The 27830-nt window shown below is 36.2% G+C and overlaps 3 protein-coding genes across 10 annotated transcripts in view; 2 read left to right on the forward strand and 1 right to left on the reverse strand.

Annotated features, from left to right (window-relative positions):
• The first annotated feature begins 3306 nt into the window (after positions 1-3306).
• LOC122529443 (RING finger protein 207-like) lies at positions 3307-11902 on the forward strand. Of its 8 annotated transcripts, none has more exons than XM_043655576.1 (11): positions 3307-3464; positions 4091-4219; positions 4329-4535; positions 5197-5486; positions 5681-5923; positions 6487-6635; positions 6742-7526; positions 7902-8252; positions 8337-8616; positions 8688-9074; positions 9707-11902. In XM_043655576.1, the coding sequence occupies exons 5-11, from the start codon at positions 5706-5708 to the stop codon at positions 10276-10278; spliced, it is 2742 nt and encodes a 913-aa protein (XP_043511511.1). In that variant the 5' UTR covers positions 3307-3464; positions 4091-4219; positions 4329-4535; positions 5197-5486; positions 5681-5705; the 3' UTR covers positions 10279-11902. The 8 variants fall into 8 exon arrangements, with proteins under 8 accessions (XP_043511511.1, XP_043511512.1, XP_043511513.1 ...); XM_043655577.1 differs by having other exon boundaries at positions 4329-4450; positions 4574-5486; XM_043655578.1 differs by having other exon boundaries at positions 4329-4387.
• A 626-nt stretch (positions 11903-12528) lies between these two features.
• Positions 12529-15091, reverse strand: LOC122529444 (poly(A) RNA polymerase, mitochondrial). Its single transcript, XM_043655585.1, has 7 exons — positions 14924-15091; positions 14273-14457; positions 13918-14151; positions 13628-13846; positions 13363-13571; positions 13064-13284; positions 12529-12992 (listed from the first exon to the last, which is right to left on the reverse strand). The coding sequence occupies exons 1-7, from the start codon at positions 15048-15050 to the stop codon at positions 12529-12531; spliced, it is 1659 nt and encodes a 552-aa protein (XP_043511520.1). The 5' UTR covers positions 15051-15091.
• Positions 15092-16418: 1327 nt separating this feature from the next.
• LOC122529442 overlaps positions 16419-27830 on the forward strand; it is a 77311-nt gene continuing 65899 nt past the window's right edge. The window contains exons 1-2 of the mRNA XM_043655575.1: positions 16419-17239; positions 21577-21614. Of these exons, the coding sequence (XP_043511510.1) occupies positions 21579-21614 (36 nt within the window). The 5' untranslated portion in view covers positions 16419-17239; positions 21577-21578. The remainder of the gene's footprint in view (positions 17240-21576; positions 21615-27830) is intronic.

Below are 27830 nucleotides of genomic sequence, written 5' to 3' on the forward strand. Positions count from 1 at the left end.
AGTCGAGATACCTCTGTTTATATCCTATGTTCCTGTTACATTTCCAAGTTTTCGGTCCAAGTTTTGCCACTCCGATAGATGGCAGCACTCGCGTATAGAAAAGAACAGCAACGTCACGTGACAAGGATACGTGTACTTTTCTGTCCAATTCATTGAATATTTATTAATTATTCGATTTCTAGGAGGAAATTTGGCACTTTTGGGATGGTGGAAGGAAAACCAGACTACAAGTGTCTTTCACATATAGTTTCGTATCTGAATTGTTGCTCAAACTAACAGTTATTAATGATTATTGCACGGCTATCCGTCGTGCTACGTTACTACGGAGAACCGACGCGATGAATTTTCGTATAATTTGGATTAATATTAAATTAATAAATAATCTTTGTACATGAAACAGACAGTATAGAGTCTAAGGAAGCTTCTACGATTCCAAATAACGAGCTTTAATCTTACAAGAGCTCATTACTAATGAAAAACCGTGGTCGTGCATATTATAGTCACGCGTGGACCCAGGCACTTGTTGAAAGAATTGTTTATAACTAATTAGTTGAACAAAAAATTGTATCAAAAACTGTATAGGAATGTTGCTTGAGGTCTGCACTTTATTCTTTTATCCTAATGGTGTACGAATTGTTTCTGATAATTGAATAATTGGCGAATATTTAACAGATTAGAGAGAGAAATATGTCTGTCCTTGTCGGTTGATAGTGCCCTCCTTCTCTGCCTACGTCACGTATGTCTGTCCTTTTTGCACAGTATTGCGTTTCTTGTCTAACAGTAGTCGAGATACCTCTGTTTATATCCTATGTTCCTGTTACATTTCCAAGTTTTCGGTCCAAGTTTTGCCACTCCGATAGATGGCAGCACTGGAGTATAGAAAAGAACAGCAGCGTCACGTGACAAGGATACGTGTACTTTTCTGTCCAATTCATTGAATATTTATTAATTGTTCGATTTCTAGAGGGAGATTATGCACATTTGGGATCGTGGAAGAAAAACCAGACTACAAGCGACATTCACATATAGTTTTGTATCAGAATTGTTGCTTAAATTAACAGTTGTTAATGATTATTGCACGACAATCCGCTGTGCTGCTTTACCACGGAGAATCGACGCGATAAATTTTCGCATAATTTGGATTAACAGACGGTTAATTAATAATATTTGTACAGAGAATAGAGAGTAGGGAGTCTAAGGAAGCTTCCACGATTCCAAATAACGAGTTTTAATGTTGCAAGAGCTCATTACGAATGACAGATCGTCGTCATGCATATTACAGTCACGCGTAGGCCTAGGCACTTGATGAAACAAAAGGTTCATAAATAATTAATGAAACAAAAAATCGCATCAAAAACTGAATAGGAATGTTGCTTGAGATCTGCACGTTATTCTTTTATCTCAAAGATGCACGAATTGTTCCTGAAAATCGAGTAATTAGCGAATAATCAACGGATTAGAGAGAGAAATATGTCTGTCCTTGTCGTTCGATAGAGCCCTCCTTCTCTGCCTACGTCACGTATGTCTGTCCTTTTTGTACATTATTGCGCTTCTTGTCTAACAGTAGTCGAGATACCTCTGTTTATATTCTATGTTCCTGTTACATTTCCAAGTTTTCGGTACAAGTTTTGCCACTCCGATAGATGGCAGCACTCGAGTATAGAAAAGAACAGCAGCGTCACGTGACAAGGATACGTGTACTTTTCTGGGCAATTCATTGAATATTTATTTATTATTCGATTTCTGAGAGGAAATTAGGCACTTTTGGGATGGTGGGAGGAAAACCAGACTACAAGTGTCTTTCACATATAGTTTCGTATCCGAATTGTTGCTCAAACTAACAGTTATTAATGATTATTGCACGGCTATCCGTCGTGCTACGTTACTACGGAGAACCGACGCGATGAATTTTCGTATAATTTGGATTAATATAAAATTAATAAATAATCTTTGTACATGAAACAGACAGTATAGAGTCTAAGGAAGCTTCTTCGATTCCAAATAACGAGCTTTAATCTTGCAAGAGCTCATTACTAATGAAAAACCGTGGTCGTGCTTATTACAGTCACGCGTGGACCCAGGCACTTGTTGAAAGAATTGTTTATAACTAATTAGTTGAACAAAAAATTGTATCAAAAATTGTATAGGAATGTTGCTTGAGGTCTGCACTTTATTCTTTTATCCTGAAGGTGTACGAATTGTTTCTGATAATTGAATAATTAGCGAATATTCAACAGATTAGAGAGAGAAACATGTCTGTCCTTGTCGGTTGGTAGTGCCCTCCTTCTCTGCCTACGTCACGTATGTCTGTCCTTTTTGCACAGTATTGCGCTTCTTGTCTAACAGTAGTCGAGATACCTCTGTTTATATCCTATGTTCCTGTTACATTTCCAAGTTTTCGGTCCAAGTTTTGCCACTCCGATAGATGGCAGCACTCGCGTATAGAAAAGAACAGCAACGTCACGTGACAAGGATACGTGTACTTTTCTGTCCAATTCATTGAATATTTATTAATTATTCGATTTCTAGGAGGAAATTTGGCACTTTTGGGATCGTGGAAGGAAAACCAGACTACAAGTGTCTTTCACATATAGTTTTGTATCCGAATTGTTGCTCAAATTAACAGTTATTAATGATTATTTCACGGCTATCCATCGTGCTACGTTACTACGGAAAATCGACGCGGTCAATTTTCGTATAATTTGGATTAATAAATAATTGATCAATAATCTTTGTACATGAAATAGGGAGTATAGAGTCTAAGGAAGCTTTCACGATCCCAAATAACGAGCTTTAATCTTGCAAGAGCTCATTACTAATGAAAAACCGTGGTCGTGCTTATTACAGTCACGCGTAGATCCAGGCACTTGTTGAAATAATTGTTTATAACTAATTAGTTAAACAAAAAATTGTATCAAATACTGTATAGGAATGTTGCTTGAGATCTGCACTTTATTCTTTTATCTCAAAGGTGCACAAATTGTTTCTGATAATCGAGTAATTAACGAATATTCAACGGATTAGAGAGAGAAATATGTCTGTCCTTGTCGTTCGATAGTGCCCTCCTTCTCTGCCACGTCACGTCTATCTGTCCTTTTTGCACAGTATTGCGCTTCTTGTCTCACAGTAGTCGAGATACCTCTGCTTATATTCTATGTTCCTGTTACATTTCTAGTATTTCTTGGTTCAGGCCGGTAGATGGCAGCACATGATTGTAGAAAAGAACAGCATCATCGTATGACAAAGAGGGATATATATTTACACATACAGATTTCAGTAGTGTGCAAGAAGGACATATTTATACGTATGTCTATCTCAAGCAAGGAGCACAGTATTGTGCAACAAGAATTGCTCTTTCGTTTAACCTAAGAAAAAATCCATTAATTACTTCTTTTCAACAAAATTGGCACGCTTTGGGGATTGTCTGACAATAATTGAATTCCAAGCAACTTAGCTTTTTACAGGTAATTTAGTCTTTTCATTTTATTTGGTAATTTACAGTTTCATTGATTGATTATTAGCAAATTATACTTGTGCATATTTATATTTTTAGATAGGTATTATAACAACCGAATCTAAATGGATAATATATATTAAATATTTACTGCAACAAGTATTCTGTTGCAAATATTTCATATATATTTCTGCGTATTATGTGCGTATTATGGTCGTGTGAAAATTCGTTGTATCGGTCTTGTATAGTAACGTTACGTTTTGTCAGTAAGAAATTGTTAATTGTTTAATCCAAAATTTGAGAATTGTTCAAAATCTGTTCTTTATTATATAATTCTTCGAATATTTGCAAATGTCTCTCGAAAATGAGGAAATTAAATAGTTTTTTGCAATTTCGTTTTATATATATTATACAGTGAAATATCGGTTGTATAAAGAATTTAACGTTTCATCATTGAGATGGTTTCATTCATTATTTGTGTGAGAGAACAGTTGTAACCTCGGTTATCGACGTTCACACGGGTGTTATCGGTAAATTGTACTTACCACTGCGTCTCGTTTCTTGTGATAAATTTTCTACTAAATTTACCTGAAATCTAGTGGGAAAACTGATGATTAATTAACATTTCCATTTTAGAATTTGTTTCTTGCCAAGTCGCAATTTTTCACGAAGAGCATCCTCCTCTGAGTAAATCCTTCGTAATATACTTGTAAAAAAGAAACAATCAGAAGACTCGACCAGAAAAATCAATCGGTACCATGAGAAGTATGTTTTTTTTTTTTAATATTTAATTATTATCGGACCGAAAGCTGGTATCGCGGTACAGTAACGGTTGGACGATTCTGTTAGTACTATATATCAACGTGTTATATAGGTTTTTGCAGGAGTGCAGAAAAACGAATGATGGTGATGTCGAGGGATGAGGACATCGAGGTGCTGCTTTCAAGCATATAGATTTAGCCTCGAGTAGAGTAGCGCCGCTTTAATCGGCCACGGGTCGGTATGAGACGTTATTCATCTGGTTAAATGAAATCTCAAGTATCTCTTTTATCAATGGAAAATGAATGAAATGCGAATATATGTACATACACAAGTTTATGATACATTTGTTTATTTTAGATATATACACACACACATGTACAAAGCTAGAAGCACGGTTCATGAAGCAGGAAAACGGGGATAGCGATGGCTAGTTAACGAGGCAAAACCCCAGCCAATTAATGCGGCACTATTACGCTAACACATCTGTTAACAATGGAATAGAAGATCCTTTGAATTTCTGGGACACGCGAAAAAAAGCCGCCCATTGTCTGGAATTTCCCTATTTGTAATTCTTACAGTGTTTCACATCGGCGAACGTTGCGTTTATCGATTGCTTTATCGTGTCTCGCGTTCTTCGTGCATTCAGAAACGTAAAGAGTTTCGTGGATAATTATGAAACTCATCTATCAATCGTTTATTATTTATCTTGTCAATTAGATTACGAATCGCTGTTTCTAGAAAGTCTGAATTTGTTTCTTGTACATTTATTTTTATATTCGTTGATATAGCAATGAGAAAGCTAGATTAAGAATTTTTCATATCTGAAAGCTTCGGAGTTTTCAAACGTAATTTTTTTAATACAAGTAATGAAATTACTCGAAAATTTGAAAGGAATAAAGGGTCAAATATCCATTGTTAGTAGGTGTACGTACATGCATCACTATCCCTGCACACTTACGTCATAGTTACCCTGTGTGCAGACCGGTGCACCCTTACCACGTAAAGCGCTGCAGCAGCAGCAGCAGCGGCGGCGGCGGCGGCGGCGGCGGCGGCAGCGGCAGCAGCAGCAGCAGCAGCAGCAGCCCGTCCTCCTTTCTTCGTGTACATATCATTCTTAGTGGAGGGGATGAGATTGGTGGCATTTCAGTGACGTCAGAGTCGATCGTCAGGCGCAAACTGGGGGTTTGCGCCCACCATACTACGTCAGAATGACGAGCCGATAAACTACCCCATCAGGGTTTTCTGCGGCGGGCGGGCCAACGGTCTTAGGGTAAACATTCTTTCTTTCTGCCTGTGTTTCAAGTAGTTGTTTGCACGCTGTACTCTTGGCTTGATATTTTGTTAAACAGTGATTTAACATCGATAGTGAAATAACCGTGAACGGGGGGGAAAAAAAGAGAAATGAAGGAGGAGCGGACACAAAGGTGGTGGTCGGTGAAGCACGTTCTGGATTCTGGTTTCCAGGTGGCCGCCGTTGGTTTGGCCGACGATGGCGAACTCGGCGGGGACAACGGTCGACGGTATCGACGTCGGCGAGAATGACGGCACGACAGGTGTAACCGGTGGCGGGCCTAGGAATCCCCTCATCTGCGGCGTCTGCCACGACTATTACAACGAGCCCTGTCTGCTGTCCTGCTTTCACACCTTTTGTGCCCGCTGCATCCGCGGCCCTCATCTTGAGGGAAAGGTCTCCTGTCCCATCTGCGGGTAGATAACAACGACTGTTATTGCATGGCGTCCTTAGGGTGGGTGACGATCCCAGGTCTGGGTTAGGTTCGGTTACTATGTGCATGTTATTACGTTTCCTACTAGTTCAACTGTCTCTCTGTTAATTCTACGCCCTAGTACAACGACAAAGTTTCTTATGGATGATCTCTTTTTGCTATTATACTTTACCTTGGCTTTGTACACCTTATTCTGTTTGTCTTAAATTTAAAGAATGAAACATCCTACCTGTTTTTGTGACTGTGGTATAAAACATATAGGTGCAATAGTTTCTGCTTGATGACCACTGAGAGATGTGTAAAATTTATTTTTATCATTTGTAAATTGTCTTTGTTTTGCAGATACTCGTTTGAATTTATCCCTTTGTTACTTATTATTATTATTATTAGCATCTCTATTTCATTGTCTAACAATATTTTGAAATTTGTCTCTGTTTATATACGACTTCTATTATATTCGTAAGAATATCATTTTGCAAGAGTCAATGTATCTTTTCTATCACTGTTGGAACTTTCTGTCAACTTAAAATACATTACTGCTCATAGGCAACAAACGCAGCTGAAAGATGGAGCGCAACTACCACCGCCCGATCAGCTGATACGTCAACTGGTTGAATTGGCAAACTCTGAGAATCCACCATGTGCCAACTGTGATAAACGTGACAAGTCTACTATGTTTTTTTGTACAACATGTGGTAGGTAGCAAGCAGTGATAAATACAATGATAATTTCATGCATTGCTATCTCGCGCATTGAAAAGGTAATATCATCTGCTATAAGAATCTGTATTTTTAAATGTAGGCCAAGCACTGTGTACACACTGCAGAGAGCACACCCACCGTGCAAAGATGTTCTCTACGCACGAAGTGCTGCATATGAGCAAATGCGCCAAGGATACCCAACGACGTTGCCCGACCCATGGGGAACAGTATATAATGTATAGTCAAAGTGCCAAGTGCATGCTCTGCGCTACTTGTTTTCGTGACACTCCTGCAGATGCGAGGCTTCACTGTGTCGACATTGAAAGTGCCTGGCAGCAGGCTTCGAAGAAGATGGAAAGGGCTGTTAATTCTATCTGTGAGCTGCAAGCTGGCGTGCGGGATGGGGTGTTAGCTTTAAAGTCGCAACTGGACGAGCTACGACATAGTTTGGATTCCGAAAAGAGGGCGTTGAATTCCTTCTGTCAAGGAATGCAGGAGGCCATAACGAAGACGCACGGGAGTGCTTTAACGGAATTGCAACGACAGTTCGAAACGAAGGAGAGGATGGTTCGCAGCCAATTGCTTTCGCTAGGTAGCGCACTTCCTGTGCTGCAAATGCATTTAATGCTGTGCACCGCGTTCACCAGCGGCGCGACGAAATATCAGTTTCTCGAACTAGCCCATCCTATGTTGGAACGACTAAGTCGAGTCGCACAATTAGGATATCCATCAAGACCGCCTTTATTGACCGCGCATTTGAAGTCCAACTATAAGAACGAATTCGCTCGTGCGTTGCAACCGTACGTTGGTCAGACACAAACCCAAAAGGAATCGTTATACGATCAGACTCAAACGATGGCTCAACAGGATCCGCCAGTGATTCAGGTACCTAGATGCATTTACACTGGCCACCTGTCGAATTACGAATTCCATCTTTACGTTCATATTACAAGTTTCTTTTTCATTGCATTTCTCGCGCACAATTCTGTGTAAGTATTTTTGTTTACAGGATTTTACTCGATATATGATGTGGCTTGTACTTAATGGTGGTAGTTAGTAGCCAGATTAGAATACAGTCATTCTTGTAGCAAATTGACTGTTCTCGGCAGACGTGAAAACGTTTCGTTTCTTGTTAGTTTCTTAGCCGATGATGTGGTAGTCAGTATCAGACAGTTTATTCAGACTCGTATATACCTATATACACGTCTGACGGTCTAGGAGAGAACGGCCAGCGTTTACGTAAGATGTTTCTTTTGCAAGCAGAGCAGCAAGTCTGCTCAGAGGATTGCGGGGCCCAAGAGCGGGACCGACGGTGGACCGTTTTCCAGTCACTGCCGAACATTTGATACTCAGCTGAAGGAATTGAATCAACAGTTGCTCACTGTAAAGGAACGTTTAGGGGAGTTGCACCGCGATGTGGCATTTCTGAGAAGAGCTAACACACCTCCCTTGGGCACGCGTTACGAACAGGTGGCGAGGGATTGTCGGGTGCTGGAACAACAATTAGAACACTATCAGATGGAACTGGAACGTCTTAGAAACGTGTTCGACACACTTTGGGACGAACAGTTATGTAGAATTCACATAGAAAAAGAAATATTTCATTCTCAGGTATATTTATTTAGATTTGATCGTCGATGAAATTCCAACGTCTTGAGATCGATGCATCGATTAACGTGTCCTCTGTCCGTTTAGATGAACGATATCCTATCGTTGAGAAGTCAGGTAAAACAATTGCAGAATCTTGCTCAACAATTAGAACCGTTCATAAAATCTTTCGCAACTGGGGTTAATGCTGGCGAAGTGAGCATGACAGCCTCCGATGTAGCCAGTAATCAGCATTTGCAGATGTTACTGGACCACTTGGCACGTTTACAAACGCAGGAGCCACCGCAACCGCAAACTCAAGCCCCGACGAAGGATCACCGACATTCGCGTACTACCACCAGTGCGGATAACGCGCTTTATATGAAAGGTATCTAGAATCAATCTCAATATATACCCCAGTTCCGCTAAGATTACGCTACATAAATTATTTTAATTTAGAAACGAAGGAGGTACCGACACGTTGTCGCACCCCTTCTGGTGTTGGGGCTGTCCTGGATTCGAGCGGAAACATCGTTGTGTACGGGACGGCTAAATCTTCGGATCCGAAAAGAGGAGTGCTTAGCCAATTGATTGAAAAAGCTCGAAGTAAGGAAGATCGTAAGAAGTCACCAGGAAGAGAGGAAAGTCGTGATCGTAGCCAAAGTCGACGACCGAGGAAGTCTCCCGATAGTACGAAGCCTAAGACACCGCCTGGTCATTGGTCTGCCAGCAAAGTACGATCTTTGTATCGATCTCTGAAGGGTGGTAGCGGAGATAATTCTGCCGAGGGACTCGATCAACCGGAAAGGTGTACGGATTCCCAGCAACCACAGTCGCACACGACTGGTAAGAACAGATCTGTGAGGATTGTATGCACGAGTAAATAGCGTTGCTAGAAAAAAATTTGATGCTTCAATTTTGATGACGAATTTAGGGGACTATGTAGATATAGCATTTATAGATCGATGTAAATAAAATCTTGATGAATGTACGCAAGAATTGTTGTACTATCGCGCCCAATTCAGGAACGACGAGTGCACTTTCATTTAAAATTACACTGGCTAATTAATTAAGGAATAAGTCGATGAACAGAGAGGCGAACGTGCTAACAAGTGTCGCGCACGTTATATACCGTGCTACTTAAATAATAGAATGGATATTAATGAGAGAGACACTTGAATGACACTTCCACGTTCGAGTATTCTTTTTATTCGGTTTCATTATCAATATTTTAATTAAATCCAATGCGTGTGTGCAAACAATCGATTAAATTTATCGTTTGATTACTCACACAAACGGCAAACATTCTGCATTAAATGTCAAATATCCACGTAGGTTTCATTGTTTCTTTTAGTTTTAGGGATCTTTTTTGATCAAATCAGATCAACCATCAGTTCTCCAAAGCATCAGCATAATTGATTTCTCATTCAATTCTCATTCTAGCTCTCATTCATTTAAAATCATTCACATACTTTTAGCGGGGGAAGAAGGAGAGTATCAACGAATTTCGGAGGCGTCCAGTACGGGAGAGGTGAAGAAGCGTGTCCAGGCTCAGGTACACGCGGTTCCTGACGAGCAATCGATTTCTGCAGGCAAGGGAACCAAGGTGTATCCGGCCAGCGACTCCGAGGATGTATTCTACGCGGACGAGAAGACGGAGGTGAGGAGGCGACGACGCGCGAGCTGCGACAGCCTAAGTACGACCGGCTCGGGAAGCAGGCGATCGAGTATCGTCGATGGGACGGTAGGTCAATCCGTGCAGGATCCCAGGAAAACAATGGTTCTTTTGATCGGGCCTACACCGAAGTCGTCGTCTCTGGTGCAGAAGCAGCGTTCCTGGGAAACGTTTCCTCGGCCGAAAAGCAAACGCAGCGTAACAGCCAGCGAGGGTGGTACCTCATCTCTCAGCCAGCTGAAGAAAACGGACAGTTTTGAGGGGCATGAGGAAACTGTGAGAACGCTGGTGGCGGCCGTGCAGGAGACAAGGTCGCATCTGCATCATCGTCACGTGCATCACCATCGCCATCACCGAAAGAGCAAGACGAATTAAAACGACAAAGACGGTCGGTCGGTCGGTCTTGGTCGAGGGAAAGCGCACGGTGAAGGTTTTAAAGAGCTTTTTTCCAAGAGGTATCCAGCCCGGATGGTCAAAGTGCGGAAGTAGATGTTGACTGTAGAAAGAAAACTAAATCGAAATAAAAGTATTTAGTAGACTGTTCTGGGTAGTTAGGCTGCGTTTGGCTATCCGGGAGGGAATCGATACCCTCCAAAATAATGCCTAGCATACATCGGGGAAAATATTATCGAAGGACTGTACTTTTTCGATCGATAGCATATTGTTATTGGGGGAGGGGGGGGGGGGGAGCATTGTCATGCAAAATGGTACTACGAGGATTTTTTTCCGAGTATTTTGAGCATTTTATTAGAGATGTTATAATAAAAGTAAAGAGCATTTCGTGTGATGTATGTAATACCACAGACGAAGATGATCGTACGAATGATAGAAATCGTTTATCGCTATAAACTGCCACTGATTAAAGCATCTTCGACAAGTGCATATTTTTACTTTTACGATACATTGTAAATTTTTCGAATGTTTTATTTTTCGGTCTGGACCAAGGAGTGTTTTCAACGTTTATATAATCATCTTGTATGAATTGGTCGAGTAATTTCTACTCCCATGTATGTCTAGTCAAAGTTGTTTCAGGGTCAACCAGCCTTCAACGTAGAGCAGTCTTCAATTTTTTATCGAACAGCGTTTTGATTGCACTTTGAAGCGCCGAAGGTCACAATATCGCTGCCAATAGTGAAATAATACGTAAAAGAAGTCTACATATTATATATGCATATATAAAAGAGAAAAAAGAAAATTGATAAATGATACTCTTATTGTTGATGCAGCCCTTACATGGTGCATAAGCATTCAAAGGCTCGAAATAGGATTAGAGGGATACGTCGATAAATTATATGTGAGTATACACAGAGTTAGGATTTAATTAATACTATTACCATTACTAATATTATTACTACAAAAATATATAAGAAGAAAATAAACAAGACGAAGAAGAAGAAGAGGGGGAATGAAGGAAATAATTTTCCACGCTGCTCAAATCGTATGTTTTCTGTTAACTTGGATTATAGAATTGGATTAGGAGAACTGAATTTTGTAAATTGAATGATCGAAATTGAATCGTAAAAATTAGAATTTATATATAACAAATTCCATGATACTCTGTACACTGTACACTGAATCTATAGTTAAACGACGAATAAATCATCGATTGTACATGAAAAATCGAAACGACAGTACTTGTCCTGATAGAAAAAGGCAGCCTAATTACAAGTATATTTGTAATTTGCCAAATACACGAGGATCCATCGTCTGCGATTGTACTCCAATTACATGGGTGTATAATTGCGATAAATGTTTTTACAATTACATACACGTGTGTCAAATATTGAAGTGAATGTTTCACTAGAAGTACAGCCTATGCAATATTTATCACTGAAAACGAAGGTTCCTCGTGAAAGTTAAATACAATCGTTAAAGAATTAAAAAGATATCGTGATCTTTGTACAGATCATGAGTTATAATTATAGTAAATGTACACGATTAATTATGTATGAGAAATGTCGAATTGCTGATAATAGAGAAATATACAAGTTATGAAGTATGACAATTGTTTAATTATTGATTAGTATTTTAGTTGTCCGATGAGGTGAATTTACTGATTTGAATTTACGCACTCTTTTATTTTTTTTCTTTGCCAGAATTCAAATTCTGTAATTTTGTATGTATAATATATTACATTAATAGAGTATTTGTATGATTATTTTCCGCAGCTGACATAGTTTATTTTAATAAAATTTATCTATAACATTATACAATTTTTTTTTTATCATCATTTAGTCTGACTAAAATAATGCAGTAAATCTTTAGAATACAAAAACTGTTTCTATATATATTATAAACATATGATAAAATATACACATGACATGATGATTTAAGTATTTGTTTACATTAATCTGAATTATTTTTATTTACAAAGTAATATACAGTTTTTTATTAGTTATGATAGAAATAAATTTACATTCCTATTTTTTTTCTTTTCATTATTAAAATCTCTTTTTCAATACAGTAGTCTCTTTTCTTACTTTTATTTTACATCTGTTTATTTCAGAATTTAAGAATAAATATATGATCATGATTTTTATTGCAATTTGTTTTATGATCAGGTACAGTTAAAAAAAAAAATTAAAAAACAAATAAATTAACTTAAAAGGATGTATTATATTTCTATTATTTTATTATATTCTTTTCTATTTTTTGCAAGTTATTAGTATTGGTTACATTTGGAATAAATTTTTCACTAATCAACTCTAATTTATTTTTCCTGTTAAATCCATTAATTGTCGAGTTCGAATCGAAATTAATTAATTTTACAAGTGTGTCTTGCTCAGTTGAATTTAACATTATTTGAGATGCTCTTTGAAAATGTCCTACCAAACGCAACAGTTCCGAAAGTGTTACGTTTTTACTGACATTTAATGATGGGTTAAATGGATTATAAATATAAAGAGGCGACGCATCTTTTTTCAATTTGGTAATTCCATCTCTTAAGCAAAGTGCATGCGTTTTAAAATCGAAAAAGCAGTAATATTCAAAGAATTCGAATAAAAGTTTGGATAAACTTTCATCGTTATTGGACACAGAATTCTTCCATTTCAAAAACCAATCGAAATTGTCGATTGTGTTGCTTTTGTCTGTGAATAGAGAAACAACAAATGTAGTGCAATAATTGAATATGCAGAATTCTTTGAACGTTCATACTTACCACGGAAGATTTTTATTGAAGATAAAGAGGGTAATATATGTTTCGTTTGTAGATAAAATAAAATTAACAAAGTAAGAGAAAAGTTTGTTATCCATTGACCTGGATTTTCTTTTGTTAAATTCATACTTCTTGCCCACTTACGAATGGTGAAGACAAGTGGTTTAACGCGCCAGTCTAATTGTCCATACAAATATAGCAACTCGGACATGTGTAACGCAGTCCTGCACAAATATTATTAAAAGTAATCATATAAATAGTATCAAAAAGTAGTATAATAGTAAAAAACACTTATTACATACATGTTTGTACTGCAAAGATCACATTGCATATTTGTATTTAAGTTACGAAATTTAATTATAGGTACTCGTGCTTCAAGAATCTTTTTTACATCAGTGACACCAGGCATACATGTTTTTATTATTGTACCTATTACATCTAAAAAGTGTTTTTGTTCAACTCTGTCTGTAAATGGGACAATTTGTGTCAGAAAAAGAAACTTTTTCCAGCCCTGAAAAAAGCAGGTTTTTACAAAATTATACGTACACAATATTTATTTGTACTTACAGATGTGTCATTAGAAGGTATATTAGTTTTACATAGTAAATCAAGATCACATCCTATTTGTCCAAATCCATTAACAGAGGATCCAAATGGTACCACAGACAGGTTGACAAATAATTGAGATAAATAATATGAAATTTGTGTAGCAGTATAGAACCTCAGTCTTATGTTTAATTCTGTAATTCTTAATGTATCATAGAGAAATATCATTTGATTTGACACCTAAAACATTAAAGAAATATTTTCTATCATTGCATACAATTTACGATTAATTTAATATTTCTGTACATTACAGATTGTATTTTCTTCAACGATTGATTGATTTTATTTAAATTTGGAGTCACAAAATTAGAGTGATATTCATAACTATCTTTATTTAATGTGTTCTGATTTGATAATTTAACTCGTGGCTTATATAAGAAGAACGGTGTCACAGAATGAGCATATTCTGGATCTGCTTTACACACAGCTATATTTCTAAGAGCTTCCACATCCTTTTGGGAACTACATTCCATTAACACAAATCTCTACAAATAATATCATAAAAGATTGACTGTAATTATGTAGCAAATTCATTAAATTATACATTATAATTTTTAAATAAAAGGTTATAAGAAAAAAGTAAAAATTACAGAAATATTTACTTACGTTATTATCTATTGTATTATAAGGAAAAACATTTACAATTTTTGCATAATATTCACAAAATTTTTTAAGATGTTCAATATGACCGACTTCAGATATCTTTATTATAACAGATTTTTTTGCTTCAGTTTGTCTGAATTTAATCATTTGTGCAAATGTCCGATAATCCCTGTCCAATATTTCTGCACCTATAAAATATATTTCATTTTCCTTTAAATATTGATATACAATACAATATACATATATATAACAATATCAATAACACTTGTTATCAAAGTTACTATTGTAAGAGGTTAGTTAACCTATTACTAGTTCCTATAACCAGATTTATATTAAGATATTTATAACCTTTCACATATCTTTTGTTACACATTTATAAGTTAAATTATAACAATAAGATGTTAATTAACAAGACTGACTATTAAAACTTTAATTAGCAAGACGATTTTTATAGATAAAATAAAAAAATAAACATGAAATTAGTCATTATGATATGTCATTGGAATAAAAATGAAAAAGAATAAATTAAATATCGAGTTAAAAACACATATAAAAACAAAATCAGAGAAAAAAAATGTGATCGTTAAAAATTGTAGCAAATGAGGTTATATCACCAAAAAAATAATTTACTAAAATTACTTTTTTAAAGCATACCAGCAAGATTCGAATATCTCATAATATCGGATTCCCTTTTTAGTCCTTTTATGTTTACTATACATTTACAATGAATTGTATTTAATACAAAACCAAAACTATTATTAACACGGCGTACAAGTGCCATTTTTATACACTAGCGCCGAACACGTGGTGATTATGATACAAATACTTCATTAGTACAGGCAGCCGGTAATTTAGCATGTGTAAATGTTCATTCGAATCGGTAAAACAGTACAGCTGTTTAATAATCAATTTTTAATCTGAACATTTTACCTCTATCATTGACTAAACATAGATTGTATTGTATCTCCAGATTCTAAAACACGAGATTAGTATCTAAAATTATACGACAGGTTTTTTGTTGGAAACGATAAAATACTTACAACAGGATTTTTTATTTACTGAAATATATTTAGAATGGACCTGATATTTAATCAAAAAGCAGACATAGAATAGGTAATCAAATCATATGTTTTGAAATATCCATCAAAATTTAAAGTATAATTTTCTACAATATTTAAAAATGCGTAATAATAATTATCATACAAAAATTCAATCTACAATTTTAGAGAACATTCTACAGAAAGTGCGCAAATTTACAGAGAATATCTATCTCATGATTAACTAAAACTAGACGCACACGATTTAAAATTAAAACACACGCATCCCACGATGTCCCTGCGAAATCCCACAGCGTCCCTCGTCATCCATCGTCGTCTCGAGATCTAATAGTTTACTTATCAACTAATTGTTCCTATCAAGTTTAGACCGTGAAATAAAGAAAAGAAAGAAATTTGTAATCTAAACTGAACTGTAGGTTGCGTAGTTCTTAGCTTGATATCGTTTTGCAAATAGTAATATTCGGAGAAATCGATTTGCTTTGCTTTCTAAATAGTAATACTCCAAGATATTAATATTTGGATAACGATACCAATTACCAAGACCCACCACGTGGAGGTGACTACGCACAGGTCTCATTACAATATATCGTAAATCAGTTCTGTTTTGAATTTAAATAATTTGTTAGAAGGAGAAAAGATATCTGAGAAACGAGACGTAATAGTTTGATCAATCTAATGACTAATTTAAGATATTGAATAAATGTTCTTGTTTAACAAATTGATAGTAAAAGACTAAATTATTTTCCTATTTATAGATGTAAAAAGAGAAATACTGAAAGTTTCTAATAATATTTAAATAGCAATAGTATTGTTAGACTAATATTACGTATGTACATGAAGAAATATCATGTATATTACGGTAATTAAAGGATAGTAATTATCAAAGTATATCTTGTACGAATATGATACAATTCGTGGCAACTGAACTTGTATTTAAGTTCAAATAATCACGATCAAGCACTACACGTGGTACTTACTTGTGAGCTACTCGATCCCATCTCTACTCGAGGTTCTCCCTCTCTCTCACCTGTGAGCATGGCCTCCTGTTAGTGTGAGCTGTGTGAGGGGAACACAGAAGTTAACAGAGACCGTGCAGGATGAAGAGCAGTGCAGTCTCGAGCCTCGCGTCGATAGCAGCGGATTTCTCTGTGCCCGGCTCTCTCCATGCTCGACTGCTTCTTTTCAGAGCAACGAACAGCCGGTAGATAGTGTGGTGCAGTGGCGATAATAAAATACATGAAAAGAATTCCCGCCAGATTATGGGAACATTCACGAAGAAGGTAGATCTGTATTGGAGAGCAACAGCGTGGTATCAATGATAACAGACCATCAGGCAGAAACTTCAAGGAACATTGTCAAATTAAAAATCCCATTTAGCAAAGAATATTCTGTTTTCGAGTAAAAGTTACACTACAAAACGATAGTATAACGCTTGCAAATTGCAAAGATAGGGTCGTAATTGATGACACGGAGAACAAAGATGACGATCGACACTTTCCTGAGTTAATGAAACGAGATTTTGGAGACTTCGAGTTTCGTAAATGAGTGAGACGAATAGTCGTCGAGGGATCGGTCACGATTTGGGGATGTCGCCGTGCGCGAGGTGGACCTTGTGGCCGGCGAGAACGCGTTTCCGACGCTATTCGACGAGTCTCGCATGCTACCGGAAGTGCTGATGATGAACGAGCCGGATCCACGAGGCAGATCGAACTGGTGATTTCGACGAACTTCGGTGCTTCTTGAAGAAGTGATTCCCTCGATTGTTTTCTTGACTCTCTTCGTTTCTCTTACGTTCGACTCGTTGTTCTGCAAGAACAGTGGAAAAGATTTATCTTTCTGAAGGAAACGAAAACGGGCAGTGCCGCGTTGTTGATAATTGGATATTTTAGGTGGCAGACCGGTGATCCTATAGGTAAGATATTCGTTTCACTATTTTTTTATTGTTTAAGTGTTCTGTAAGATATCGTTCAAGCAAGATAGTATAAATATTTACTAATCATTCGATATGTATAATATGTATTACTGAATATCTTTTTCTTTTATTCTTTATATTCTCCGATATTTTAAACATTTTAATATCTACAGAGTTATTTTTGAGATAAAAAGCTAGTTTGAATTTTAATTTTATTCATTGGCACTCTTCGATAAGTATTAATAATTCTGTAAGCATCCTGATGATTAATGTTCATAGAGTTGTTTTTATTATTTCGAAATGAAAATATTGACGGATGATATGATTAATAGAATGGAAATTTAATAGTATAGAAACGTAATGTATCGGATGATTAATGAAAATAATACATTTGCTCGATTCATTGATTCGGTCCGTTTAATGAATTCATTATATCGGAGATAATAGTATCGAGATACGAAGATACAGTCCTGTTAAACGTCTCTTAGGGTTTTACGTTTTTATCTTTTTAATTGCATTAATACCAAGATGGCGCAATGTCTTGTTGCGAGAGGAGACTTGTACGAAGATCACGTTGGCGGATATTCAAGGGCGCAGAAGGCGCCTAGAACGAGTTCTCGTCGGACTTACTGCTCAAAAAGAGAAAAAAAGAATGACAATGAGATTGAAATTCGTTACTTACGTCATTTGCGTTTCAAATGGTTCTCCATTCTCAAGGTTATCGAAAGCGAGTATATAGACATATTGCACAATGATTTTTCGTCTTTGATATTTATTTTACCCATGAAATAACTTCTTTGACATGTATTTTAATCTCATTCGTTCAAGTTTTTTCAGAATAAATTAATTTGCAGAAATTTCTCCAAAATTAACTTCAATATTGACAATTCTCAATTCATTCATATTTTACTCGATTAATATTAAACGAGACATTTAGAAGATGAAAACTGATGAAATATTTTTTCAGGATTTCTTTATCTTGATACTACAGTTGATATTACGATTAACATTTAATTGCTTCGAACGAATTTATCTAAAATTAATTCTGATACCGATTAACTGAAATTTTATTCCAATAAACGGAGAATTCTATCATAACTAAGCACGATTAATAATATGTAATGGAAAATTCGGAGTCTTAGAAAATTTCTTTAATCAAGGTGTCTTCACCATTAAGATAATTTCCCAGATGCTAGATCTACTTTCAAATTATCTATACTTTGTTACGCACGGTAACATTTAAGATTTGAAATTTACATACATACCCGAATGTTTCTTCTAATTGTACACAAACTAAGCAGTCAATGAAATTATTTTAGTTTCCATATGGTCAATATACCCTAATCGTCACAACTCGTTGCCTCCAACAACGCGACGTTTCAAAAATCCACATCCTGCAGTGGGGCTGGTATATTTCGTTGAAAACACGCAGTCTCGTATACAAGCATGATTCCCTCGTTCGACGTTAATATCGTTCTGGTAGTGGTTGTAAAGATGTTGATACTTACTACATTCGAAATAGTGCATGGTTAGAGGGGTGTAACGCGAGAGCGGCTGACAGCTGTGCGAACAGCGTGGAAGCAACCGTTTCCTTTCTCGAGCACGCTCTGCAAAGACACGCATGGAAAATGGAGGGGCAAACAGCCAACGGCTGAATGGGTATAACGTGGACTTCATAGTCGGTTTAATGAAACTACGTTATGCAACGGAACTACGTGAAAACGGGTACAAGGCTTGTGACGCTTGATCATCCTCGTAGGTGGCACTGGTGACCAAATATGAGGGCGCCAAGGATCGTCCACGCTCACGCTTTGGACGATTTTCATCCAGAGATTTTAATAACTGAGGTATATTAATCACATTGGCTGTGACTGAGGATGAAAAAGGATGAGTTTTACTTGAATTATCGTTTTAGAGGTTCGTTAGAGTTTCAGCAAGGAAAGGTAACATTGAATCTAGTCAATGAATTTTTTTTTTTTTTTTTTTTTAGAGAAAATAGTTTGAATGGAAAATTTAAAAGTGCAAAATTGCACAGGACGTGTGACGAAGAAACGCGTAAAATAAAATTCAAAGTGTAATTTCTACAATATTTGATATACAAACAAATTCTGTATCGAAATTCTACTTTTTTAATCATATTGTAATACGAATTTGTATACAAATCCAAAGTCTAGCAATTACAGTGGCTTCTAACTTTTTAATCAAATAGATCAATGTAACTAGAATTAATTTGTCTTTAACTTTCAATTTTAGAATTATGTTAAGAAATTTCTGATTAAGAAATGACGCTTAAAAAATTTTGTTCTCTCTATATTTATGAAATTAAGAAAAATTTCGTAATTCAATAAAAAATATACTTGTTACCTATATGTTTATCATAGATTATTTCTTCATAGAGTTTTTTAATTTTATTTTTGGAGGCAATAAAACTTTTTTTTTATATGAAAAATTATCGTCAAAATTGCAAGACTGTTTTACTTATAAATCTTGGAATTTCGTAACTATGCATCGGTGACTATATCTGTCTTATGCGACAGAAGTCGCTGGTGACTTCAACGCCCGGTATGTCATGATGTGGGCACTGTTTCGATAGCCAGAAATTCTTTGGCAATACTTATAACCTTCTTTTATAGTTTTATAACTATATTCTTTTTTAAAAAAATATAATATTATTATTATTAACGCCATAACGAAAATGTAATGATTATATTGGTAAAGTTTGTAATTGATCTAAAGATGTTTATTGCAAATATAGATAGAAAATTAAAATTAATAAAAAATTAGTACAGTATGGATATATAAATACCAATCAATCACTATTAAATACCAAAGCTTATTAATAATTTTGTATTAATTAATATACTTGTAATAAATATTTATTTATTAATTACTTTTTCGATATAAGTATAACAGTCTCAATATACATATGTATATTTAATGTATTTCAATCCCCATTTATTTCAATATATATACTTAATTCATTTTTTAAATTTCCTTGCAAATAACAATCCATATAACGATTTTAAACGTTTGACAAACGTAAGTTTAAGTACATTCAAATTTATTTTAAACTTCAACCAATATATAATCACGATAGCGTAGCATTACGATGTTAAGTCAAATCCCATTACACGTTTCTTAAAAACGTGTCTCCAAACGCTCGAACACTTTCACGAGCCACACGATTTTCCTCTCTCCTAATCTTACTATCAGTAACACTTTTCCTCAAACGCAAGAGCCCAAAAGGTTAGGAGAAATAGATTTCTGCGTGACAAAGAGAAAGTGAAAGGTAGTCGGTGTTACGGCCCTGGGTTTCCAAGTGCATCAAGTCGCGAGGCACGAGCCTGGCTTTCCTGGCCGCCGCGAGAAAAGGTGGAAAGAAGGTGGCAGAACCTCGCGGGATGTCGATCGACCAGCCACGTAAAATCTCGCGGTTCGTCTCGCGACGTCCATGTTCGATCAAAGAGAAGCCGTAGAGGAGCCGGTGGTGCAGTGAAAATGGCGTCCGCGCGGAAGGGCCACGATCGAGCACGGTGGTCCAGTGTGTTCGAGGTCGTTCCTGTTCCGTGCACCGACCTCTCCTCTTGCTCGAAAAAGTGAACGTTGCGTTATGTTCGGCCACCTTCGCGAAACACCGCGTCGCTTTCTCGACACAGCTCTAGTAACCAGCTCGAAAACGTTCTCACTACGTCAAAATCCAACCCTTCTACCCTTGCAACTTTTTCCTTTCCTCCCGAATATTCTCCCTTCGACCCTTGGCATTTCTTCGCATTCCCACGCCTTTCGATTTCCGTATTCATCCAGTGTCACGATGTGGAACGATCGAGACGAGTTTCTTGCATCTGCGTGTCTTGCGAACCTTCAACCGTGTCACGTTACTTGAACTAGGATTCTGTGTAACATTGACCAGGAAAAGTCTGATCTCATGGATCTTAGGAATGGAGAACAATTTTTTAGTGTTGCGTAGAGACTGCTGATGTGTAGTTACATGCACTGAAGATAATTTGTGATTAGAAACGTTTAAATCGGACGGATGTATGAGGAACGCTGAGTGGATATATGTCGAGCGAAACGTTCTTAGAAACGTGACAATGGAAGACGATTTTTTGGTGTTCTATAGAGACTGCTAGCATGCAGTTACAGGTTTGATCGATAGTGGTTAGAGACGTTTAACTGGACAGATGTATAAGGAACCATTGAGTGAAGAGTATAGGCTCGTTTGCGTGTGATTTTTCGTGCTTTGTTGCAAGTGTTCTCGCGCGAGAGACGTTTGCACGGTCGATCGTACTCATGGGAGTTCGACCCAGTTATTAATAAGACTTTCTCTTTTATTTTAGCCATGGACTGGCGGGGGATCGCGTTGGCATTTTTATTGGTGAGTAAATGAACAATATTCTTTGTTGATAATCTCTAAATACCCTCGCGATTCTTCTACGTATGTTAACATTAGAACTGGAATTCTTTTCTTCATTCCTGAATAGACTGTGGATATTCGTGCATTTATGTCAAGTGCAAGATAGACAAGAGTGAATCTAGATGCACAACAAATGTTTAACTTTAATTATTTTAAGTAAAATTAAAGGTAAAAGGTTTAAAAGTGCACAATGCATGTAATGTGCAAAAGCATATAAAATATCCAAAGTTTTTAATAGAAAAAACAATTTATTTCTTTACTCGCGTTTATAAAAATGCACAAAAATTCGCAGTCTAATTATAGTCTCCACTTGAATTTAATTCCATCATCACTATCTACGAATCCTATCAATTTCTACTAATGAAATTTAACTTTCTCTCGATGAATTTGATTATATCAACTTAATGACGAACTTAATTGTATTAACATACATACGAAAAATTAAAAATACCAAATATAGATACAAATGATATAAAAATTGTCGATGTATAATAATGGAGATACTCTGATGTATATTAATAACTATCAAGAAATATACTAGAAAATAGAAAGTATACTAAAAGTACACTATTATATTATTAAATGACGTATATAATATATAAAAAGATGTGTAATACTAAAAACATGAATCTTAATTCTTTAATTAACTGTAAGACGTGTATTATTTTAGTTCAAAACCACGAATGCAAATTGCGACATATTATCAACGTTCGATTACCTTTCTCCAGCTGGACTTCATGAAACAGCTGAACTTTGTCCCTCTCTCTTGGGGATGGCCCATCGACTTTCGTTCGATTTCATTTCCGATTGTTCACAAGGAATCGCGTGTACAACACTTTCTCTCATATTGTGTCGTATGAAAAACAAGCGTGACTGGAGAGCGTGGTGTGTTGGCCAGGAATGCGGGGAATTATGTAATCCTTTGTTGGTACAACCTCCAGCTGAGCCGACTGCCAGGAAAACTGTGTCGAGGCGGCTGCAATATTTTTTACGCCCTGCAATTTTTCACCTCCGTGTCAATTTTGAACGCGGCTATCCAGCGAAACGTCGCTGTCGTGTATTTACTTGCCAAGTCTCTTTAAACAGGTCCTTAAAATAATTTTACTTTGCTCGTGCAATTTTGCATTCAATGGAGACTGAGATAAACAAGATAGACTTAGATTACCCATACCAGGCGCTCATTGTCTAATTAAATTGCAATAAAATCGCAAACGAGACGTTTGCAATTCAGAACACATGAATGTTCTGTACAATCGCTGTATATGAGAGTTCAGATGCTGAATGAGTCACTGAATGATTTTCCAATTGCTCGTGAAAGTTGTCCAGCATTTGTGCAACGTATTTTCGCCTTTTTGCAAACTCCGATTTTATCCAAAAGAATTACTGGTATTCGGTATTGATTGCAGTGATACAGTTTTTGTTTGCAACGTGTTCAACAAGCGTTGCAAACTTTCCTGTTGCTACGAGATGAAGACTGTACAAGATAATTCAGCCAGATACTTGTTCCTTTTATGATAATTATGGTAAACATCCTCGTAAAATGAAACGATGCTCTCTTGACAAAGAACGGTGCGTCTGATGTTGTTAATCTATTCAAAAGGTTGCAATCATGGGGTCTGTGCAACGCTTAATAATCTGACTACTCTGGAATTTAGGAATTATACTGATTAAGACCGCAGGAGATTCTTACAAGTGGCTGTTTAATGTTGTTTCGATTTAAAACTTGAAGAAATCGCTTTGGCAATTTTTAATCGAATTAATATATGAATAACTGAATTAGTTTATTTTTGTAAATTCGACACAGGACTCTAGAACTCTATCTATAGTTTGATAATTAAATGAGTTAGAAGAACAATGAACCTTTTAATTAACAAAACCAAATAACAGGTTTTTCCGACATATACTTTATTGTATTATAATATTCCAAAATAAAATATTCTTGAGTTTCTCTGCTTGCAATTTCATAATTAAATTACAGTTTCTTGAAAATAAATAAACGTTTATATAATTACAAATGTCATTTCTAATAGAAGATTTAATATAAGATTTATATGAATATAAAAATTTCTCACTATTTGTAATTTTCTCTCAAAAATAAAATTACATTATTCTATGAAAACCAAGCAGACGTTTGCATAATTCTAACCGATAATGCAAGTCCATAATCGCCAAGCAAATGTAATTTCTACTTTGAAACGGCCATCGATTTGAATAATGAACGTATAAACACTTACAAGGTAAAAACCTCGATCTTCGTAGAAATTGCAAGTTCGTGAGAAGAAAGCGTTTCGAGCAGATCGTGTAGAAATCATCGTCACTGAGGAAACGCGAATTTCCAAGTGGATGCTCTGCGCGACGTATACTCGACATTTTGTCGCAATTTAATTCAAATTCAGGCTAATTACGCTCGGTGAAAGATATTTCCGAAACGAAAGTCCATCGTTAAAGAGTTAAACTCTTCGCAGATTCTCGATAAATATTTGCGTCTGCAAAACATCGTGGGAAAATCTATGAATAGATTCGCTGAAAAAAGACTGACAATTTTCGAGAAGATGTAAACGTTTACAGAGCTCTGAGTACACTCCAGAAGAATAATAGACTGAAACTTCTAACCGACTGATCATTATGAATGCAAACAAGTCGCTTTCAAGTGTCTTTCCGCGAAGGACATAAACCTTGAAGTGCCTTTTGAAGGCACGTAAAAAGAAGAGAACGAAGAAACTCTCCAGTTTAATAAGAATATCGAGAAAAATGGCGAGAAGAGAAAACAGCCCATCAAGCGCACAAAAATTTATGGTATTTGACTTGTCGATGGATATTTCGAAGTATTTGAATATATTGCAAAACAAATATTTGCACGAATGTTCCGTATGCAAGAGAAAGAGTCATGATCACCGGAGGAACAGCCACGCCTACTTTTACTTAGTGTTCTTTTAAATATCGGCGCAGGATCTTGGAGAGGTCCCTGGAACTCGTTTTCACAAACGTTTCACTGTTGAAGTCGATAGGAGAACCGATACCGGAAGTGAACCGCTAAATACTCCCTTGCGAGCAGTTCACACGTATACTAAGATACAGGCAAAATTTTCTGTGAGCGTAACTTTCGTCACTGTCTGGTGGATAATTTATGCTTGATGCATGCATACTGCTCGAAGCAATTAGAAGATTGTTTATTTTTCTGTTCTGTTCTATTCCATTTTATTGTAATATATGTACTTTGTGTGTTGTTATGAAATTGATTATACAAAGTAAATTTAGTAAAAGTCTATTTTTACCGAAGTTTTACCGTGAATAAAATTTCATAAATTACTTAAATTTATTTCTGGTTTTTTATATAAATCTTCGACAGCTAAATGAGATTAAATATATGTGCAACAAATTATCATTATTTAACACTAGGCTAATCAAAATTGTAGAGCAACAGAATTTATGGACACAAGCTAGAAGAAACGTTATCGCGTTCAATAGAAAAATCACGTTTGTTTTTCACTCTGGGAGAAAGTCTTCGGCGATCGAGTTTAGAACGACGCGATTGCGTAAATGATTTTTCACCGATTTGTCGAATCTCATTGTAAGTCTTGCGTAACTTTCAACCAACAAGGGCGTCTATTTAGAAACGAAATCAAATTCTAAATGAATGTGAATCGAATTCGAACGTTCGAAACTCGAAACGGTCGTCTCGATGAGCGACAGGGACGTATTAAAGAAGAGGAGGCGTAGGTGTTCCTTTTAAAACGTGGATTTTCACGGAGAGCCTGCAATCTCTGGCTACGCCCACGCAACATCAGCGACTTTCAAGCTTTTTTCTTCCTCCGCCACGCACACGTCACGTTCAACAATGCTCATTTAGTATCTTAAATCAGATTTCGTTCGTTCTGTTTCGCAGCTTGCCGATTGTTTCGAAAATACCTCGAGAAATTGTACTGAGAAGATTGGCGCAATTAAAGAGACATTTACCTTTCAACTGAAAGGTGTAAATGAATTTCAAGGATTCCACTTTAAACATTGTGGACAGTTCTGAATTTTTCAAGTTCTCCATTTCTTTTTTTAAATAGAAATTTGTTTTTTTTTTGTTGATAAAAAGTACTCTGCTCTTGATCTTTTATACTTTGATATTAAAATTTTAATATATTAGGTTTACGTCTTTATATCATAAGAAACTGGAAAACCCAAAATTGATTCAAACACAGAAATTACGAGAAGTTTATTAGAAGTACGAACAGGAATAAGCATCTTAAACACAGTAAATGTTAAAAATCTACTCAATCACTCTATCGCTCTATATTTAGATTTATTATCATGTCAGATTATAATTGTATTAATATAACAGTTAATAGATAAATTCCCGCATGTAACGTAGGTTTTCATATTTCAAACAGTACCAATGACACAACTAATAAAACTTCTAATGAAGAAATAAAATTTCGCGTGCATTAAAATGTGTACGCTACTCGAAACTGCGAATTCTAATAATTCTTGTACGACGAGTTACGAATAAATAAAATTCTACTCTACCTTCGAATAAAGACCTCCGCAAAGGAAACCATTCCTTTCGATAAGGATCGTAGCGTATTTCACCTAAAAGCGTGCAACAATGACGTCATACAGATACCTACAAAGATATAACAATCGGGTAGAGGCGAGTGAGTAATGCAACTTGCGTTGTACGCTTGCAGGCTTGCGCGATGGGAGGCGTTTTCAAGGAGACCTCTACCTACGCTAGATCCGCGACTACGTCGATTCGATTACCCATTGATCTACTTGATAACTTGCTCGCTCCAGGTGAATTACAATGCACGAAAATATCTGGTTGCCCGTTCGTGCACGTTCCCCTCCGGAATCGTACGTTTTCATCAAGGCAGCGGACAAAAGTTATCAAAATCTCCGGGTTAATGGTATCATTAAAAAATGATTATGTATCATTATTTATCGTAATTATTCGTGCAAGCGAAGTTACGTTTAATCATATAGTCCGGATAATAGTGGCTCTTGGACGAGACTTTCAAAAGTCGAATTGATCAATTACACGCGAATGATCGTTTCTTTTATTACTAGAGTATTTCTTGAATGAGCTACTTTCATACAAACCGATGAAACCTTCCCCGCGCAAATATTCCGTGCAACAACCCTTAAGCTTCAAGCTCGTCTATTTTTCTCATTGATTTTGCCTGAAAATCGCATGTGTATTTTATAAGTTGCACGTTTATAAGCTGCAATTGCAATTATTATACTTTAACGTTGTATTACTTCAACGTTACATCGATTGTATTTCAAAGTCTCATCCTTGAAGGATAAACGCTCCCGTGGAAATAAGCTTGAGTTTCGTAAGTACGCCCATCGACCAGTTTCACCCTCGAGGCGAATCCTCTTTTTCTTTTTTTCTTTTCTTTCTTCTTTTTTTTCGGATGAAACTACACTTTGCACCGTATCCTTGCGATTACGTATAATTGGATCGAACACGATGGACGTGAGTGGAAACGTTCAAGCGAGGCCGAGGCTTCTGCATGCGATTCTACACAGCCATATATGGAACCCGCAGTTCTACTGTCCGTCAAAACTCGTACGATAGTAACCTTCTACGTGCACAACACGAGTTCTGTTCTCTGACACTCCCTATCGTGAGACGATTTGACGTGAACATAATAGCGAGGTGTTAAAGATTGTGTTTGAGCATCAAGTGCCTTACTTGTCAATTACGTATGCATATTAGATTGGTGAATATCGAATTTTGTCGAATTCCGCGGGCTAATTCTGATTTCACTAACTTTGATTCATCGACAGAGTAAAGAATGAAAGCGTAGGATGTTCTTCAATCTGATTTTGATTCTTTAGAAAAGTTCAAAGTTGGTAAAACGTTTTCTTTCTCTTCAAATTGTTACAGTTTTCACAATCGTGAACATTTTTAGAAAAATCTCTGCGTATTTTAATATAATATTTTAAATCGTAGAATCGAATCTGTGAATCAAAAAGATTAATTTATTTCAAACATTCTAGTTTTCTGAAAGAAGAGATTTAGATACGACAAATTTGACATTTTGTGATATTTTTCCTTAAAAAAATTGGAAAAGTTACAGGGAATAATGTTAAGATAATCTTGAGTTTTAAAAAAACTTGAATTTTTCAAACATTTCGAAAAAATTCGTATGTCCTTTATGCGAATTTTGCTTCTATGCGAAT

This window comes from Frieseomelitta varia, unplaced genomic scaffold (assembly GCF_011392965.1).
Source record: "Frieseomelitta varia isolate USP_RPSP 00005682 unplaced genomic scaffold, Fvar_1.2 scaffold_288, whole genome shotgun sequence".
NCBI classification, from domain to species: Eukaryota; Metazoa; Arthropoda; class Insecta; order Hymenoptera; family Apidae; genus Frieseomelitta; species Frieseomelitta varia.

Excerpts from the sequence above, each read along its gene's own strand:
- LOC122529443 (XM_043655576.1), top strand. The coding sequence starts at position 5,706 with ATGGCGAACTCGGCGGGGACAACGGTCGACGGTATCGACGTCGGCGAG. Across the intron at positions 5,924-6,486 it reads GTCTCCTGTCCCATCTGCGG|GCAACAAACGCAGCTGAAAG; the intron begins GTAGATAACAAC and ends TACTGCTCATAG. Across the intron at positions 9,075-9,706 it reads ACCACAGTCGCACACGACTG|CGGGGGAAGAAGGAGAGTAT; the intron begins GTAAGAACAGAT and ends ACATACTTTTAG.
- LOC122529444 (XM_043655585.1), bottom strand. The coding sequence starts at position 15,050 with ATGGCACTTGTACGCCGTGTTAATAATAGTTTTGGTTTTGTATTAAAT. Across the intron at positions 14,152-14,272 it reads ATAATACAATAGATAATAAC|AGATTTGTGTTAATGGAATG; the intron begins GTAAGTAAATAT and ends TATTATTTGTAG. Across the intron at positions 13,285-13,362 it reads GATCTTTGCAGTACAAACAT|GACTGCGTTACACATGTCCG; the intron begins GTATGTAATAAG and ends ATATTTGTGCAG.